Source organism: Merops nubicus, unplaced genomic scaffold, assembly GCF_000691845.1.
Source record: "Merops nubicus isolate BGI_N331 unplaced genomic scaffold, ASM69184v1 scaffold7851, whole genome shotgun sequence".
Lineage (NCBI taxonomy): Eukaryota > Metazoa > Chordata > Aves > Coraciiformes > Meropidae > Merops > Merops nubicus.
The window spans coordinates 111,730-130,836 of record NW_008590296.1 but is presented as its reverse complement, the minus strand read 5'-3'; the positions used below and the strand labels follow the sequence as shown (position 1 = coordinate 130,836).

The 19,107-nt window shown below is 36.1% G+C and overlaps 1 protein-coding gene across 1 annotated transcript in view; it reads left to right on the top strand.

Moving 5' to 3' along the window:
- Positions 1–446: 446 nt before the first annotated feature.
- The window catches only part of DNTT (DNA nucleotidylexotransferase), a 94,443-nt gene continuing 75,782 nt past the window's right edge, over positions 447–19,107 (top strand). The window contains exons 1-3 of the mRNA XM_008949884.1: positions 447–657; positions 4,119–4,293; positions 10,647–10,772. Of these exons, the coding sequence (XP_008948132.1) occupies positions 455–657; positions 4,119–4,293; positions 10,647–10,772 (504 nt within the window). The 5' untranslated portion in view covers positions 447–454. The remainder of the gene's footprint in view (positions 658–4,118; positions 4,294–10,646; positions 10,773–19,107) is intronic.

The window sequence follows — 19,107 nt, the reverse complement described above, 5'->3', positions numbered from 1 at the left end:
GTGTATTCTAAGACCTAGTTCCTGCCTAACAACAGGAAGAATGATTTCTTTATTTTTAATAAGTTGAAAATTAATGCACCCTGCAGTTTGGAAAAGTGAGATTTGGAAAAGATTTGAAAGCAAAAATTGATGGAGCTAGGCCATTAAACCAGCTGAAGTCTTGGTTAGTATTTTGAGATAATTCTGTTATGATCAATATTATTTGGATAAAGCCTTTCTAGGAAATGTCTGTTTTAACAAATGAGAGCATATTTACATCTCTCTGGAGTAGTTCTGTGCAAGTCCCAGCTAGTAGAAAGCAAGTGATGTTTCTGCTTGTGTAGCACCTGTTTTTGATTTCAGAGGGGAAACAGAAGAAAATTACTTCAGTGGGTGGTGACATGAAATACAGCTGCTGCCTGGTGGAAAACATGTTATCTCCATTTAACCAGTGAAAACATTTCTACCTTGCATCATGGATAGGATCAGAGCTCCAGCTGTACGCTCCCAGAGGAAAAGACAGAAAGGGATGCATTCCCCAAATCTTTCCTGCAGTTATGAAATAAAGTTCAGTGAGTTTGTAATTTTTATTATACAAAGGAAGATGGGGATGACCAGAAGGATGTTTTTGATGGAGCTGGCAAGAAGAAAAGGTTTCAGAGTAGAAAGTGAGCTAAGGTAGGAAAATGTTTATATGTGTAAAATAACATATAAAATGCTGTGTGAAACATTCTAATTTAATAAATGCATTCTTACAAGTGACTGTAGTTGAAGTTTTTGCCTATGTGTTTAGTGGATATACTCCACCCTTCCCACTATAAAGATACTTCAGGATTTCAGTGGGTGTTCCTAAAGAGTAGTTTGTTTCAATTGTCTTCTGGATAAAGACCAGGCAGAACACAAACATTAGAAAAAATTCTAAATTTTGCCACCAAAATCTGTGGTTTTAATTTAGCTTAAGTTTGTCAGTTTTAATGTATCTGCATTTTTTAATGTGCTGTTTCTCACAAATAAAAAAAAAAAAAAAAGTGTGCTTCTCCCAAATAAAAAATATGAGCTCTGAACTTGCAAATGTTTTTTGTGGGGTATATTTCTGTGCTTTTGTATGGTCTCACTGGAACCAATGAATCATGTCTTTAGCTGATCTAAATCAGCCATTTTTTGTTTCCCCCTTGAAGCCAGATTAAGATTAATCTAAGCTTAATGGCCACTTCCTGAGATGAAAAAAAGTGAAATATACAGGAATGGATAATGTGATAGGTTGAGGGGGGCATTTCTCTAGAACACTTCTGGTATTCTAATATTTAATTTTCCTCTGAGTGATTTCTTTTTTTTTTTTTCTGTGAGTGATGTGAATTTCAAAGTTACTGTCTTATACTTTGGTACAGTCTGGAAGAGCACTGGAGAAAAAAAAACCCTACGAATAAAATACCACAGATGCAGCATTTCAGGGTGAAAACATACTTCAGCTGCAGTTTTGTCTGATAGCATTTCAAGAAACCAACTCATTTTGAAGGAACCATTCCTTCAAACAGTGCTTTTCCTGATGTTAGTTAGATCATTATGCAGTCCTCTAAAAACTTCATGATTATGTAGGTTCTCTAAGAAGCTGGAAGCAAACCAGGTATTGATCATTTCTCTGTATCTGTATGCAGATAGTATACAACTGGGTCCTCACTAGAAGAGCTCATTTCCGCAGATCTTTCAATGCTATCAACTTTGAAAGCCTGAGGAAGAAGGGTAGATGAAATAAATTGTAAAGCAATATTCGAGCAGGTATTGAACAGAAGTAGGTAATTAGCGTCTGATACAAAACTAATTGGGTTCTCAAGAAAAAAAATGAACTGGGCTATTCTGAATCCTACGTTAACAATCTATTTAGGACAGAGTAGAAGCTTTATCTGGGCTGCTCTGACACACAGGTATTTATTGCCAATATTTTAGTCTTGCTGTAAATTGTATGCAAGGCAGGTGTTATGTTTGATTTCAGCTAAGTTGCTACTCATTAAAACAAAACAATTTAACTGTTGATTTTTGTTTTTGAAAATGCCAGAGGAAATGCTATATTTGTTATGTTCTGAGCCAAGAAAAAAGCACAGCTGTACAGGTACCAGAGGAAACTGGTGCACAGCAGCTAAAATGCTGCTGTGAGCATAGTGATGGCAAAGTTCCCAGATCTGCAGCCTGGTGCAGATACATTATGCATGAATATTTTATATAAAGTGAAATAAACCACAGGAAACAGAAGTTCTATGTCTCTAACCGTTGTTTTTTTTTTTTTTTTTTTTTTAATCTTTTTTTTAACTTGAGTAAAGATGTGACAGTTTAATTAAAGTAGAAACTTAGCAGGGTTAAATAATAATAAATCCATTAGTGTTTCATGGAGATTCACCTAACCAAGGTTTGTAATCTTTTAGATTAAAATAAATTTGGATTTTTTTTTTCCACTGGACTCTGCTCTACAAGTTGCACAAGAGAAAAAAAATTGTGCTATACCATGACAGTTTTCATGTTTCTGAAGTACAGTGCATTCAATAAATTTCTTATGTTTCCAAAATATAGTATGTTTAATGCATTGAAGAGTTACATGGTAAGAGTTTTATATGGGATGACTCTAGTATTTGTCATTGCTATTTGGTGATTTAATGAAATGGGTGCTTATTGGTACGAATGAGGATCACAGGGATAGGCCGAAGGGTTTTGTTTATCTCCTAGAAAGCAGTTTGCTTTGAAAGGTTGTGCAATCTGCCTTTAACAGTTAGCACATATAATTTCTAAAGTCCACCCTAAGCAACTATCTCTACCAGTGGTGCCCAGGTTGGTGGCTTAACTTCTGCAGGTGATGTGGAAGGGCAGCAAAGCAAGCTGCCAGGTCTGTTGGAAATTTATTGTATATGCAATATACAGGCTCTCACAATGACAGGCTGTCACCAGCATGGTCTAGCAGGAGGTTACAGAGGCTTGCAAGTGGAGGTGACTGCCATCAAGACAATTTATGTTCCAGTTCTAGGCTTATTTTTATAAAAACTAAGACCAATAATGATTCTATCTGTGCCTTTCCCCCAAGAAGTTTAGGGATCTTCTCATATTGTTTGATTTTGGCGTATATTTCAGAGATACTGAGGTCCTACAGTTTTAATGAAAATGAAGAGTTTCCTCCTTTATCTGTTGCCTTTGTGGGTGACAGCACCCTCCTGGGGTGTGTGTGGAGCGGGAACACCAGTAATTGCTCAATATTTTCTGCTAAGTTTTCTAAACTTGCTATGGAATGTCAGCAGGCCAGGTAGAAATTAACAGATCATCCTATGTATGTATGTAATTTTTCTTCGAACGTGTTTGTCCCTGCACATTATTTTCTTGTGAAGGGTGCAGAACTGTGTCTTTTTAATAATGAATTATCAATGAGATTCTTTCCAATGTTATTTTAGTACATCAACCCAAATTTAGTTAATAACTTTTGTGCTACCATATTTTTAAGCAATTTACAGCACATATTCTGTGAAACAATAGCTCAGTCTGTAAACATTGTATTCACTAAAGCAAGTTATCATTTCTTTTGAGAGACTGGCCACTTAATAGTAAGAAAGTGGACTTTAGATGGAGTAAATAATTAATAAGATTTAAGTAATAAATATTTGACAATGCCATATGTAAAAACTGTAAGTACAGGACTTAGGTTTCCAAAAAGATATTTCTAGCTGTAAAGCAGTGAAGTATTATAATTAACAGAATTTTTGAATACTGTAAAGGTTTCATTCATTGATCAGGAATATTGAGAAAGAGCTGTCATGTATCATAAAGTAGCTGTTTCATTATGGTACTGCTTGTGCAAGTCAAATATTTTCAGAGTTGCAACAAAAATGTAGCAGGCTAGTGTCTTATGGAAGGCAATTGATGCTGGAAGACAGAAAATGCTGCACTTAGAGGAGCTGTCAGGCTAAAGTCTTTCCTCAAAGCAGATTCAGTGACTGGAATAGATATATTGTAATATAAAAAAGTAACTGCTTCCTGTATCCTAATGTACAATATATTCTACAATTTTCAGGAAGTGCATGGTAAAGTAAATATGGAAAGAGCAGCTGTATATACATATACAGGATCAGGAAAAAGAGATAACTTTTTTGTATACTTCTTGTCAGTGACTCTGTGACTCATATTGTGGCTGAGAACAATTCTTACCTGGAGGTGCTGGACTGGCTGAGAGGACAGAATGTGAGTGACAGCTCCAGGTTTGAACTACTGGATATCTCCTGGTTCACAGCTTGCATGGAAGCAGGAAGACCCGTTGATTCAGAAATGAAGTATCGTCTCATGGTAAGAGAGATCCTTCAGTGTGAGTACAGTGTCATTTATAATGAATGTTTGACTTTTTTTTATTTTAAGCCTACAAACATATATACTTGTCTCTTGATGCAATTTTTGAATTTAAGAACTTTTTTCTAACATTTACATAAGTAATTCACACAGTTTTAATACATTAAGAAGACCTGCCATACATTCTATATTTGTGTCTTATAAACACTAAATTACTATGCCATCACGTGGTACAGGCTGGTAATATACATCATTCCTTTAAAAAAAATAAAAATTGTTATTAAAGGTGGGACCCTTGCTGTTGCTGTGGTACTTGTGGTATTTCTACAGATACTTGAACATCATGGTAAATATCCCACTGAGAGCAGTGTGTTTTAATGGGAAGATGACAGAATACTTTGTCCCTTCAAAATAATAATAAAACCTTTGGTGTTTGGAAGTGATGGGCTAACTGCGGGGCCCTTGAAGGATCTGGGAAAGGAAGGCTGCTGCGGTCTGTGAACGTGCATTTACAGATTTGGCACCATCGAGTAAAACTGCTAGGAAAAATAGGTTTTATTATATTGTATTATCTCTCAACGGGAGCTGTAAGTCAGAGGATATTGCGAATGGCAGGCTGATTATATGGTGAGTGGTGTTTGACCTTGCAGCAATAGACGATGATATATTTTCCTCTGCTCTGTATCTGACAAAATAATGTGCAAATTCTTCATACTGGAGCACAGTGTGAAAAGGCAGTATTCAGTACCCCTAGTACAGAGTGTAAATTATGAGGGTGTGGTAGGGATGCCTGGGCATGATGTGCACAGCGTGAGAGCATGTGCTGCTGGGCCATGAAATAGAAAATCCTGCACTTTGGCAGGATGAACCTATTTGCTTGTTTTGCATGCACTTGAGCCTTATGGTGATGGATTTAAAGTGGACTAGTGAAGAAATTAATTCATACATCAAGAGCATTCCAAGTCTGGCTTAAAGCTCTCTGAAGTGTGATTTCTGAAGGTCCAGATAAGGCTGTGTATGAGCTGTGACCCCACTGCAAAACAGTAGCTGGGAGACCTGCAAACACTGGGACCACAGCGGGATCTGCAACATGCACCTTCCTGTGAGGCAGAGGATGCCTGAATATTTAACACTAATATTACACTATTTGCTGCTTCTTCATCCTGGTGTTTCGATTATGAAGGATGATTCATAAATACCACCTTTCCCCAAGAAAAACTGTAGCTCCCGATTAATTTTTTTCATTCCTCTTTCATTGCCAGAAACTATTTTCTAGAATTTTACATATAAGAATTACTGTTTAATAACACTTTGCGTGGGAGGAGTGAATGCACCAGATGGAGCTGTCACTCGCATACTCAGCATAATTCCATGACAGAATATGTATTTATATTTGCAGTCCTTCCAATGACATATTTTTTGCAGTATACTTATATTTTCAGTGAATAAGCTGGAGGGAGAATAGACCAAAAAAATTAAGGCAAAAAAGAAAATATGAGAACTTTGTAGCCACTATATTATATAACCTCACAGAGAGACAGATGATAAAAAAAAATAAATACCAGGAACACAAAGAAGTTCTCTAAACAGGAAATGAATCCCAACAGTGAGCAAAATCCTATGAATTTTGCTAGGACTTTCACATTAAGAGTAAAAGTAAAGCAAATTACCCTTTATGTACAGTCTGAATTTCAGCAGTGCATGAAGATCTATAGATTCGGACACCTCAGAAAGTACTTTTTTATACTTTTTCACTTTTTTAAAATTTTCAAAGCAAGAAATGCTTTTGTCTTTCTCCAGAATGTCTCTAACAATGATGAAGTTTACTTTTTTTTTTTTAAAACCTGAATGAGAAGATCATTGCAAGTTGAACTGCCTTAGTTTTCTTTTATACATAAAAGTCCTTTTAGAATATTGCTGGAGCAGAAAAGTCTGAAAAAGGTAGCAGCACTGTCAGGAGATTGCTATTATACTTTGAGACTGGCTCTGCAAGTAAGAGATTCTGGTTTTATTGAAACATAAAGTTTTCATGCTAATAAACGTAGAGTGCCATAAGCACACCAGTGACAGCTGTACCATTAACATTAAAGCTTGCAGTTAAGGCCAGTCTTAATTATATAGTGGCTTTAAAGTGATAAACTTTTTTTTTTTTTTGTAAAGCAAATAAGAAAGGAATAGAAAGGATTCTAGAAATTCAGCAAATTGAAAAATAATCTTATTTTTGCAGTGTCACCATGATTATATTTTTTTTTTTTTCTGCCTTGAGAAATGAGGGACTGTTGAATTAAAAGTTTTCTTTTTAAGTACTAGACTGAACTAGTACATAATGTAATTGAAGTTTCACTGAAGACAAATTTGGTCTATTATGTCAGTCTTGTAAAATGTGAAATGAAAGTGAGTTAACAAGCCTTGAACTCAGGCTACATCATGAAGGCTCTGAGGTAAAAGGAATGGATTGCAGTGGGGGAATATTTTGTCTAAAATCCCGTCTACGTGTAGGTTAGTGGTAAAATTTCCATTAATATCAACATCAGTAATATTTAATCTTTCAGGTCTTACAGTACCCTATTTTGAAGTTTGATCTTCATTCAGGACATTTGCTTTAATGCATTAGTAAAAAGAAATCTCCTCCACACAAAACAAGGGGATTAAGGTCAGAGTTACAGATCATTAGCTAGCATATTACTTAAAATTGTCAGTAAATTGTGCATCTTTCTGTGAGTGCAAACGATCTGAGAGATGCTCTGATGTTAGTGATATATAGAGTATAAGAGGTTGTGACCAGGCCTAGGATGGTCTGAATTCTTATTGGTTCATTTGGTAGCAGGTGACTTTTACATTTAATAGCCATAATTTAATTTAATAGGCTATGGAAGTGTGGTAGCAAAACATCTGCATTAAGAGGAAATCAAAATATATCTTTGGCAGAGGAATGTCTTTGTCTAAAGACACCTTTCTCACCACAAGTGATGGGTATTGTGGACAACAGCAGGACATGGACATTAACATGTATGCAAGGCCAACCCCATGTGCTAGAAAGTAGTGCTGTTTTTTGCTGGGTAATGGAAAGAAAGAGGCAGAGGGGAAGCTTTCAGAGGAATAAAAAGAAAGGAAGAGAACTGTAAGTGGATTGGCATGCCCAGCAGCCTTAGGAACTGTACTGTGACTGCATCTCTTCTGCCTTTTCCTCAGTCAGAACCAAAAAGCTGTTAACTACCTTTTTTAGAAAGGAAAAGAGATTTATTTACTTGAACAAAGGATTTTCTTCCACATTAGGAAAAGGAAGTAATGCATCTTTTGATCCCTTGCCACATCATGTGACAAGCAACTCATATATAACGTTTTCCAGAGTGTATCACTCTGTTGCCTTGTGAAAGAGAGAGGCTCTACGTAATGGAAGAAATCCTTCATACTGACAGTCAGAGTTTCCCAGAAAATAAAATGAAACTTATAGACTGGCTGCATTCTCTTCATAAAATGCTGGATATCAGCAGACTTCATTATTTGATCAATGCTGTCTGGACTTACAAAGCTGCTGGCTGTTGAATAATGTGGCGTGACACAGTTTGTAGTATCTGTGCAGCTTATTCACTGCTGCTGTATTTTCTCTCTGTTATTTTTCTATGTCATTATACTTCCCTGTTTGTGTGTTTAAAAAAATAGTTTGACAAAGACCAAAGGACTCTCCTACAAGATTCTGCAACTAAGACTTTCTGCTATACAAACTGATGCTAGTGGTACAGCCTGATTTTCCTCCTTATGCCATATGGAAGGTGTCACTGTGAAAAAGTGGCAGTGACATTCATTGTTACTACAGCCTGAATGTGGGGTACAAATTCTGACCCGGGCTAGTGATTAAGTAGCCTATACATTTGTATGTTTTGTAGCAGTTGCCCCTCTGCAGTGTACCATAATTTCATTTTAATTATGTGGAGTTATTTCCACATAATTGTGCAGTGGAGTTATCTGCCAAAAAAGGAATTTTAATGCTTAAATTTTTCTCATATCTGTAGTTGTTTCTTCCCAGTACTGCAGGTTATTCTGCCGTAGTGTGAGTTTCCAAGATTTCTTGTGCTACACTGTAATCGTTACTAGATGAAAGTTTAGGCTTGTCCCATAATCTCTACAAATGATTTTATCCCATCTGGGCTTTCCACTCAAAAGCAATATCAATCCTTTTCTTATGTTCTGCTGATGATAGGAAATCATCTCTGTAGTTTTCATTCTGACATCTTAGTATTCCTTAAAAATCAGACAATAGAAATTACAGTTTGCTAGACATTTCTGCTGTTGATTTCTAGCTAGTTTCTTGTGGTGGTAGTGTTATATATAGCCAAGTCCTGTTAATTAAAAGCATAACTATTACTGATTGAGAAAAATGCTCAGATATCTTTGCTAAGACAGGAACAGGATGTTTATGTGGCAGTCTACCACTCTCTTAAATACATAGAGTTTTTCTGTTAGTTTTGCTCTCATTCACAATGCCACGTAACGCTACACGTAGGGTTCTTTTTCTTTCTGTGTCTATGTCCTAATGAAAATAATAGCTTATTATATATTCTATTCAGTGATATTCTGTTTGTTCAGTCTCCGCAGCTGATGCTATCATTTCAAGCAGTATATTAACTGTAATCAATCATTGTTTATATCATTAAAAATCTATTTTAAAGTATAATTCATGAATGCGTGCAAAAGCAGTTGAGTTGTGCTGTTGATCCTGGCTGAAGCTGATTTTGGTTATTCCCAAGAGTGGTCTTACACACAAAATAGCTTCCTTCCTTTCCGTGTATACTACAAGACCTGCCATATAATTCACTGCTCCTTCAGCTGTGCAAGCAAATGCCTTTCTTTTTTTTTTTTTTTTTTTTTTTTGTGTGTGAGTACTATTATTTAACTACTCTGTACCAAATACAAAGGCAATTTAGAATGGAATTATGAGGGGTGGGGTGGGGGGTTAGGGCAGGATGTGTGTGAAGGCACATAGACATATTTACAGGTTTGCCTAGCACAGATGCCAGCTTTATGCCTGCATGCCTTTGAATAGAGGGGAGAAAGGGCTCATCATTCCGTTACTGGGGTGAAAATTTCCTCTGTGTACCTTCGGGATATTTTTTGTTGTGTAAAACCATTTCCCTGTGGCTTTTAGATGTGCAATGCAGTACGATCTGCCAAACATTTTCAGACAAAACGACAAACAGCAAAAGATACACAGAAATGCTGAAAACATTTTGGGTGTTTCTAAAGTATTTCAGATTTGGGTACTTTTGATGACAGCAAAGCAATTAAGGGACTGGGCATATAAAGTGGGAGAAATGGTGGTGCTAGATTATGTTTTTCCAGTCTCTCACTGGTGAGGACACTCACTTATTGAGAACTAATGCCCAGGACTTTCTTTGCCAATGAGGACTTGACTTTTTGTATCTTGTCTTTCAAGAGATTTCTCTTCAAACCCTACTGGAGTTGGTTTCCCACAGACATTTTTGTTGATCTTGGTTGATTTTGCATGAAGCAAAGTTAGGTGAAAACTGAACAAGCTTATAGGCAGCCTGGTGCTTGGGAAACTCCCATTTAAGATTTGGCACCTGCCTCCTTCTCCATACTCCAGTGAACACCTAGAAACGACGTCTGAGTTGAGTCAGCTTCTATGGAAGGGGCTGAATGAGAAACCACATATGGTGCACACTGGCTATTGGGTGAAAGGATGGAGGTGACTCTTCTATGGCTGTTTGTAAATGTTTTTTTTGATTTATAAAGCCCCCAACATAGAACATTTAGCTTAGTGAATTAAATACAAACAAAAATTTTTTTTTCATTTTACCTGTAAGACAAGGGAAAGCTTTATTTTAAAGTCATACAAATGTTTTTTCTCTACCTCTGAATTTAGCTACTGATCAAAAATTTTTTTTATTTGAGCATCTCTCCCCCTCCCCTCCCCCCGCCTTGGTCTAACATCTCTGATCTTATATAGAATCATTTAGTCTTTTCTCGGAAAATTCTTGTATTTTCAAGCTTATCCACTCTTAAAGCTCTGTAGTTTTTCAATCTTACTGCAATAATAAAGGTAGTAGTAGAGAGACCTTTTTTTTTTTTTTTTTAAATGACAGTGCCATTGAAAACTCTACAAGAACTTACTGCAGAAAATGAAAAATCCCAGTAATCACCAGATAAACTGGTAATGTCAGTGCAGCCAATGTGAAATTAAATTTCTTTCCTAGGAAGGTGGTAGGAGAACTATTATTCTCTGACATTCTCTTGAAAGATATACATTTTGGGCTCATGAAATGTATTTTTGATATTTTAAGCCATTTGACAGATGTGTCACCAAACCTTCTCCCCTTTTGTTTTCTTTTTAGGAACAAAATCAGTCTCCTCCTTTAAATACAACTGAATCAGAAGTGCCATCATTTATTGCAAGCAAAGTATCTCAGTATTCATGTCAAAGGAAGACAACTTTAAATAACTACAACAAGAAATTCACGGTAATACTTAATCTACCCATGAAATTAAAAACTAGCATAAGTAAAATAATTAATACAGTACTTGCATCAATATTTTCTGTAGCACTCACAGCAAATTCATGAGTTAGGAAGCACAATAGCAATTTTTAAAAAGTTATCTGCTATACTTAAAATTTAGTGCAAGCTTAATTACATCTTTTAAGTATTACTGAAAGCTTAATATATCGGATCTTTAAATACACTGATAGCCTGTGAACACATTGATTTTTAAAACAAATGACAGAGCAACATTCTGAAAATGTCATTTAGCCTTTCATCAGTGTCTGATTTGACAGATTGGAAGTAAGGATAAGCAAGTTTGGTTTAGGTCATTCCCAGGTACTCCACAATTGCTGTGCTGCCTTCTGTTTTGCCCAGGTGTTCCATTCTTCCGAGTGTGGTTCTAGACTTCAGAGTTTTACAATTGCTTAGTTATGAAAACGGTTTGCATTATCAATGTAATTATTTTAACGTGATGAAAAAATTCCTTAAATTGTCTAGTTAATTAGAAATCTTAGGAACTGTCATAAATCCTGTTTAATGTTAATTATATAGCAGGCATGGAAAGCCCAAGTCATCTGGTCTAAATTCCTCTTAAATTATTGTACCTAATGGCTCCTCTTGATTGGCTCTGGATACTTAGTGACAACTATTCAATAGGAAGCATTTGACAGAGAGACTCTAATGTGGTATAGTCAGAATAAATCTTTCACAGTTACATTCATATGTTTTAAGTGTAGCATGAAACACCTCATCTTCCTGAAGTTTTATTATCTATAATTTTTATGCTTTTACTTTTGTATGTGTGTCTATAAATACAAATCTTTCAAGTGAATATTATCTGTAAGATCCATATAAAAAGAATAACAACACACAACCAGTAATTTGAGAACAAAAAACATTTACAAGGTAAACTCTAAAACCTCTGGGAATTCAGAACTAAAGATAAAATGAAAAGCAACTCCAAAATGTCTTGCTCTAGGAATGCACAGTAAAAAATAACCTAAATTTTGCCTTATAGTGATGCTTTGAAATCAACACATATAATTGGTACAATTTGTGATTATGCTAGTCTAGTAAGCTAAACTGTGTGCTAATTTAAAAAAAAAAAAATCTCATTTTGAGCATCCTAATGAGAATTGAGTTTTGAGCCTGCGGCTGGACTAAAGACCTCCTGATGTCCCTTCCAACCCTCATGATCGCTACTTTCCTGAAATTGTCTCTTTTGAAAAGGCTACCATGCCTGAACTCCTGCTAGAATAACAAAGCTGTGAATGTTACCATTTAACCTCTTGAAAACAGTTACTGTTTTTCGCTGTTTACAGTCATCTAGCAAACATTGCTGTAGGGGAATATGTCATACCACACATAGTATAACCCACAGATTGGGTAAAATACTGGCCTTCTGGAATAAATAGGAAGTAAGAGCCATAGTTTTACACTTTCTGAAAACAGTAGAATGTGAGATTCTGGCTTTTTGCTGATTTTTTTTTTTTTTTTTTATAGTAGGACTTTTTATCAGTCATTCTGAAAATAAAAAAATTAAAAGTAATGGTGATGGATAATAACAAAGTACAATGGCTACTCCTAGAAGGCACGAAGTTGTTGATTTGTAATGATCATCAACATTTTGAGCACAAAAAGGTCAATAATAAGGTAGTTCCTTTTTAAATGATGCCTTTAAAAATTATTTTTCATTTTTGGGACATCCAATATCCTTATTTTCAAATTTGCACAGTATTTTTTAGTTTTCAAAGATTGAGTACCATAACTCTAGAGAATATATATGTGTGTGTGTGTGTGTCTTATAGCTCTTGAATTTGTGCATTTAGTCCAAGATTCAGTTCAAAGGAAAACTATTATAGGAGTAATATATTAATTGAGTGGTTTGTGTTATACCTGTCTTTCACAGAGAGGCAGACCCTGAATTATTTCCAGGTTTATCATTGCAGCAGTCTTAGTGTCAGAGTACAGCTTGTATTTGATAAATGAGTTTAGTTGAACACATTAGAAGCAGAGTAGTTCAATGACAGAAGCGCTAAGACTCCCTTCTGTTACCCTATATATCAAATATTTCTGAGTCTGGGTAGAAATTTGGTTTTGTAGTGACAAAGGGGGCAGTTTTAAATCTTTGTACTTTTAGAGTTACTGTTATAAGTTCATGGTGTATTTTATTTGTGGAGGTGGTACTGAACAATAACACATAAGAGTCTGTCTAGTGTCCGCGTCTTGGCAGTTGCAATGTGTGGTGGGTTGATCCTTGACTGGATGCCAGGTGCCCACCAAGCTGCCCTATCACTCCCATTCTCAGCAGCACAGCAGGGGGAGAGGGGTGTGTGGGGAACAAAATAAAGAAATAAGGTGGAAAAAACCCTCATGAATCAAGATAAAAGCAGTTTAATAAAAGCCAAAACCATGCGTGGAAACAAAGGAAAACAAAAGATTTATTCTGTACCTTCTCATCAACAGGTGATGTCCAGCCACTTCTTGACAAGTAGGACTTCTGTACGTGTAGTGGTTGCTCCATAAGACAAATGTCATAATGAAGCATCTTCCTCCCTCCCCCAGCTCCTCCTTTCTCTTAGGTTTTATTGCTGAGCAGACATCAGACAGTGTGGCATATCCATTTGATCAGTGTGGGTCAGCTGTCCTGGCTATGTCCCCTCCCCAGACCTTGCCCACTCCCAGCCTGCTGGTGAGGGGGGAATGTCAGAGAGACGTTCTGCGGCATGAGCACTGCTTAGCACTAGCCAAGACACTGGTGTGTCACCAACACCTTTCTAGCTACCAATACAAAGCACAGCACTCTGAGGGCTGCTGTGGGGAAAATGAGCTCCATCCCAGCCAGACCCAATATGTAATGTAACTCCTTAGGGCTGTTGCTCTTTTTTCCTCACAACCAAAGCTTACAATGAGAGCTGAAGGCCTGGAGGTTTATGCACTGCAAGAGCCGGACTACTCCCTGAAGGCCTGCCAGTTAGTCTGCCTAACGTCCCAGGAGCCCGATATTCAGTTTTGTTGTTTTTTGGTTTTGTATTAAACCTATAATTCATGTTCTCAGATAAAAGTATTCCAACAGATTTTTCAGTGCTTGCACTTAGCAAATGCACTGAAGCATTGGTATAATTCACTTGTGCATGCTGTGGGCAGCCAACCATTAAATGACAGATTTTCCTTGGCTCAGTGCTGTATATCCTGAAAATTAGGTCCAAACCATCTTGAACTATGTGTTGATGATAGCATTTTGTTATAACTTCAGTCTGTGAGCCAGTACTGTTCTTTTTTTCTTACAGGTTTTCTGTTGTTTTTTATTTTTTTTTTGTTACTTGAAAATAGTGGTTTTTTGATTGTGCTTCTAACAGCAGCACAAAGCTATTATTTTCTTATGCATTCTTGGATGAACTAAAGGATTCTTCCTTTTACTGGACTTTGCCCTGATAACCTGTATCAAATTCCTCTTCCAAATGCGTAGTAATGTTTGAGAGAGAGTAGTAGCATTTTTGATATCTTTTAGTCTCTTCAGAAGAGTAGGAAAACAGTCACTAACAGGCACTGATGTGTACAATGAGCCTTTGAATGTGCTGATTCAGACACTTTTGGAGACTTGTTTTCTGGAGAAATTGGTGATTAGTGACCAGTTGTAATCTTGAGTCCTGTTCTGTATATATTTACCAGGCAAGATAATTTATTAAAACCAAATAGCAGAGATATATTGTAAGAGCTCATGAGTACAATGTGGTGGTTTAACACACTCCATGCAATTTCTATGTTCAGCTGTCCCATGTTTCCATTCTATTGTAATAGCCAGAAAATAACTTATAGAAATGTGCCACAAACCAGTCTTACATCATAAAATCAGGTATGGAAGGGTTGCCACACTGCAGATGTGAAGTTTTCATTAGTATGGTCAGCATGGGGCAAATCCTACCTGAATTATTTTATGAACAGTTGTGTAGTATCAAATCCTGTTGTGTGAAAAATAAGTGTATCAAGCTGCATGCCAAGGAGGAGACTGTGGTATTGTGTGGCAGTTTATGGACAAGAAATGCAACCACTTCAGACTTTTGGGGCCTTGTGCAGTCTTTGGGTCCCTGTATGTGATGTACTGTGGCCTCGTGGTACATAGGTTGGAAACCACAACCAGGCTTCACTGGTTTGAATGATGCAGTAAGGCACCTGAACACACAACACTGACTCTGTAGGTGGACTATAGCTCTTCAGACGGGTAAAGATGCAAAGCAAAAGGGCAAATTGTTTCACCAGAGGCTATACCTTAGCATGTTTCCTTCATGTTTGTCTCAAACATTAAGGTTTTTATGGAATATAATATTACAATATTGCTCTGTGGCTCATTTGTAAACAGCTAGCCATCCCCCCCTTCTCCCACTTTTCTGAAAATATACACTTGGGGGCTGCATTGTGTTTTCATGTTGTAAAATAAATGGAGTCATTCTGCTGTGCCCAAGAGGAGTTGTTGGATTTGAATATTAATACCAGGCTGCAATAAAATTCAGAAAGACATTCTTCTGTGAGGAAAATGCAATTTAATTCTAACAGAAGAAACTAATTAAGTCAGAGGCAAATGGTTCTGTGATTCTGAGGCATATTGCTAATGCTACTAAATGTTACTCTGCTTTGGCTCTTACTCATGGTAATGAGAACGGTCTTGTTTAGCATGGGGAAGATGCCTGGTTTCCTTTCCACTCTGTTAGAGAAGTGGAAAAAAAATCCTTTTTTTATTATCTCTTCTTTTTTTACCTACAGAAACATGTATCAGTTATGCCAGTGGCTCAAGCATTTATTATTTCATTTTAAAACAGACTTCAGGAAAACCTCAGCTTTAATTTTATAATGAACTTGAGATCTCTTTAGGTAGAAAACTATTAACTAAATACACACACTTAATGACGTGTATTGTCTTACTGGCATAGCTTACTTGAGTAAAAATTCTCCAGACAGTACATAGAAATTGTAAATTCTGTAAATGTATGTGAAGTGTATAACTGTCCAGAATGAACTGGTGGTTTGGTCTAAGGAGGAAGTATCTCTTCTCATTTTTAAGGTAAGTGGGATGGTGCTACCTAAAATAGAGTATAAATACACCTGCGCTTTTTGACAACCCAGACTTGTATGTATACATCAAGTTTTTGCTGCTTTCTTTGACCGTATTAATATGAGCAGTACAATTTCAGCATTTTACATTTCTGATTACACTGGTAGGTTATTCAGGGCAAGGTTATGTAATTGATGCTCTAACTGCATTTTTGTGCTCTTTCAGCAAATGTTTTCTCACTGTTGTCTTCTTTTCTTTCAGATTATGTAGAAAAATACAGAAATTTCTCAAGAGTACCGCTCCTTTCTGTTGTAGGAAATGAACCTATTATTATTGGTTAATATGAGGAGCAGCTGGAGCTAACAGATATTTATTTCTAATAGTGTCTATACAGGGACCCTGAGATCATTCATATTGTGCTATTACTGGTATCGTCATTCTCTCAGCTTCTTTGTTTCTCCAGCTGATGTAAGATGGTGTGATATAACCTTTGGGCCTGGGCAAGTATTGGGCTTCTCAGTTCAGATACCAAAAATAAAATGGGAAAAAAAAAAAGTTTGAACAAAAATGGATCATTTTATTTATTTGGAAACCACTTTAGTCAGCACTACAGGTTGGCTCAAAATGTTTAATTCTCCTTGAAATAAGAATCTGTAAGCATTTATCTTCTCTTTCTAAATACAAAAGGCATTCACAAGCTCTGCGCCTCTCTCCATTGGCATATGAAACCAGGATTTACACTGGGGAAACTGGGATGAAAATGGTTTGAATGGGGTTCATTTTAAATCTCTTGAAAATCACTTTGGCTAGTTTTGAATGAACACCAAACACTGGCAACAGCATGTGAACTAGGACCCACCCTATGGGTTTGTGACATGCTAAATAAACTTCAAGCAGAAAACAGTGCTTGAGAGCAAAAGCAATTTAACTCAAATTGCTCTTCTGAGTTTAACAGTTCTTCAACCAGCTATGGTGTAGGATTTTTTGTTTGTTTTAACACACTTTGCTATTTAGCTCTTTGGATTAAGTTCACCTGTACAATAGCATGTTGGTTTTTTTTTTTTAATTTGTGCTGCAGCATCATTTGCAGTCTTAAGTAAGATAGGGTTGTGGTGGTGTGATTGTGGTGCTGTTTTTAATTTATTTATTTTTTTTTAAAATTTTTATCTAAATTTTAAATTTTTTTTTTAATATGAAATGTTGTATGAACACATTATAAAAGACAGCTCAAGGCCTGGAGGGTTCACAGCACTAATAGACACCGAATGAAAGTTAGTAAGGGAAACAATTTGAGGGAGGTCTGAAGTGGCTTTCCAAGGTCACAGAGCAGATGGGCAGTGGATGCAGGCATGGGAATAAGACAAATGCCATGTCCGTGAAGTTGAAATGCTTTTCTTACAAAATAGATTGGATTTAAAATGTGTTCTTGGTAATATAAAATTGGTGATGTCTGTTTTTGCAGAGTCTTAAACTGAGGTTATTGATGACTGTTTTGTAAGTACCAGTGGAACTGCTCTGTCAAACTTAATGAAACAAGCAGGATAGTATGAAGCATAGCAGGGGACCATTAGCTTCTTTTGCATTTCTGAATGTGAGTGGACTCCTGTACTCTGATACTCATGTTGAAAGTTACTGGGTTAGCTGGTCAGCAGGCATAAAACAACGTACCATTGTGGTTTTTTTTTTTTTTTGTTTGTTTGTTTTTTATTGAGAATTGTTCTCATATTAATTGAGAATCTTGCTCTTTTTGTTGATCACAGTCTTGTGGTTTTTAGCATTTATAGGAATATTTTATACATGTATCAGATGCTTACTGGCAACTTTGTTAATGATATTTTATCTTTTTAGGTCTTAAATAACAGATACTAAATGAACTGAAATTTTCTGTCAGTACATCCATCATTTTCCTTATTTTTAACATAATACAACAAAACCTTTGTGTGCTTTTTTAACTGACCTGCTGGAATCTGAAAGTACATTCCATCTCAAAATTTTTCCATAGCACAAGTCTTACCAACATACATTCCATAATTTTGGACACAGATGGAAAATTTGCAATAACAACTGAAATACACCTCAGTTATCTTTCACATTTAATTAGAGCACCTCCTGCAATAATAACTCAGAGACTAGGAAAATCCCATGTGCTGGAAATCTCTAGAAATTCAGGTTCCTGTTAAACCAGTAACTTTCAAATAAGCAATCTGAGCATTGATCTCAAGATGGCAATGTGCTTAATATAAAAAATATGAATGTTTAGAATAAATTAAAGGGTCAGTAACTTTCCTTTTTATATAACCATAAGTAGATTTCACCAGAGATCTAATAGATTACAAGCTTTTTCTCAGCTAATAAAGGAGTTTCATGTGCTTTTCCCCTCTGGAATAGTATTCAATATGGATTATAATATTCAATAGACAGCAGCTCCACTTGGAGATCAGTTGGTTGCTTCTTTTAAAGCAGAAAGATCCTTATCAAAAAGAATGTCAAAAGCAGTTTTATGTGAAAAGACAGATCTGTAATTAATTGCAGCATTTGCAGGCTGTGTTTTGTACAGGGAATAATGAATATTCAATACTATTTAATTGTTTATTTAAAACAGCTTAATGAGCTTTGCAAAGGCAGGAAAACACTGAAAAATGCAAACTAGAATGACAAAAATGCTTTGATTATATTTTCTGATTGACTGTCAACAGCATCTGAGTAAAATGCTACATGGAATTCTCTTTCAATAGTGGTGGTGACACAGCTTCTCTAAACTGCCCTCCTACTAGTGCAAGGGGGCGAATACCTCTCTAAAACAGCGGTGGGACTCATATATGCAGACACATTCATCATGATGGCTGATTATTCAGAGTAGAATACATCTATTTAAATGTGCATGTGAGAGGCCACCTGTTGTGAGTGGGAAAAAATGTCACTAGATTTTCTGAGCTTCCTAATCAAGAAGATGACTTACCAGTCTCTGTCATTACTTCATACTGCTGAGCAGGTACTAATGAGACTTGTTTTCTGTATTTATCTGTATAAGCTGTTTTAACAATAAAGTTATCATCTCTTTTAGTTTCTGTTCTCTGGTTAATTCTGATAGTGTTAACTGGAGTAAGAAAATTCTTTCTAAACACTGATTTCTTGAGTATTCATGTAGATATATTGTACAGAGGGACAAAGAAAGCAAAAATAATCATAATTTTGTGACTGTAAACCTGACTTAAAGCAAGAATTAGCATTTATTACATAGAATCTTTGAAGCCTATGAAGAAT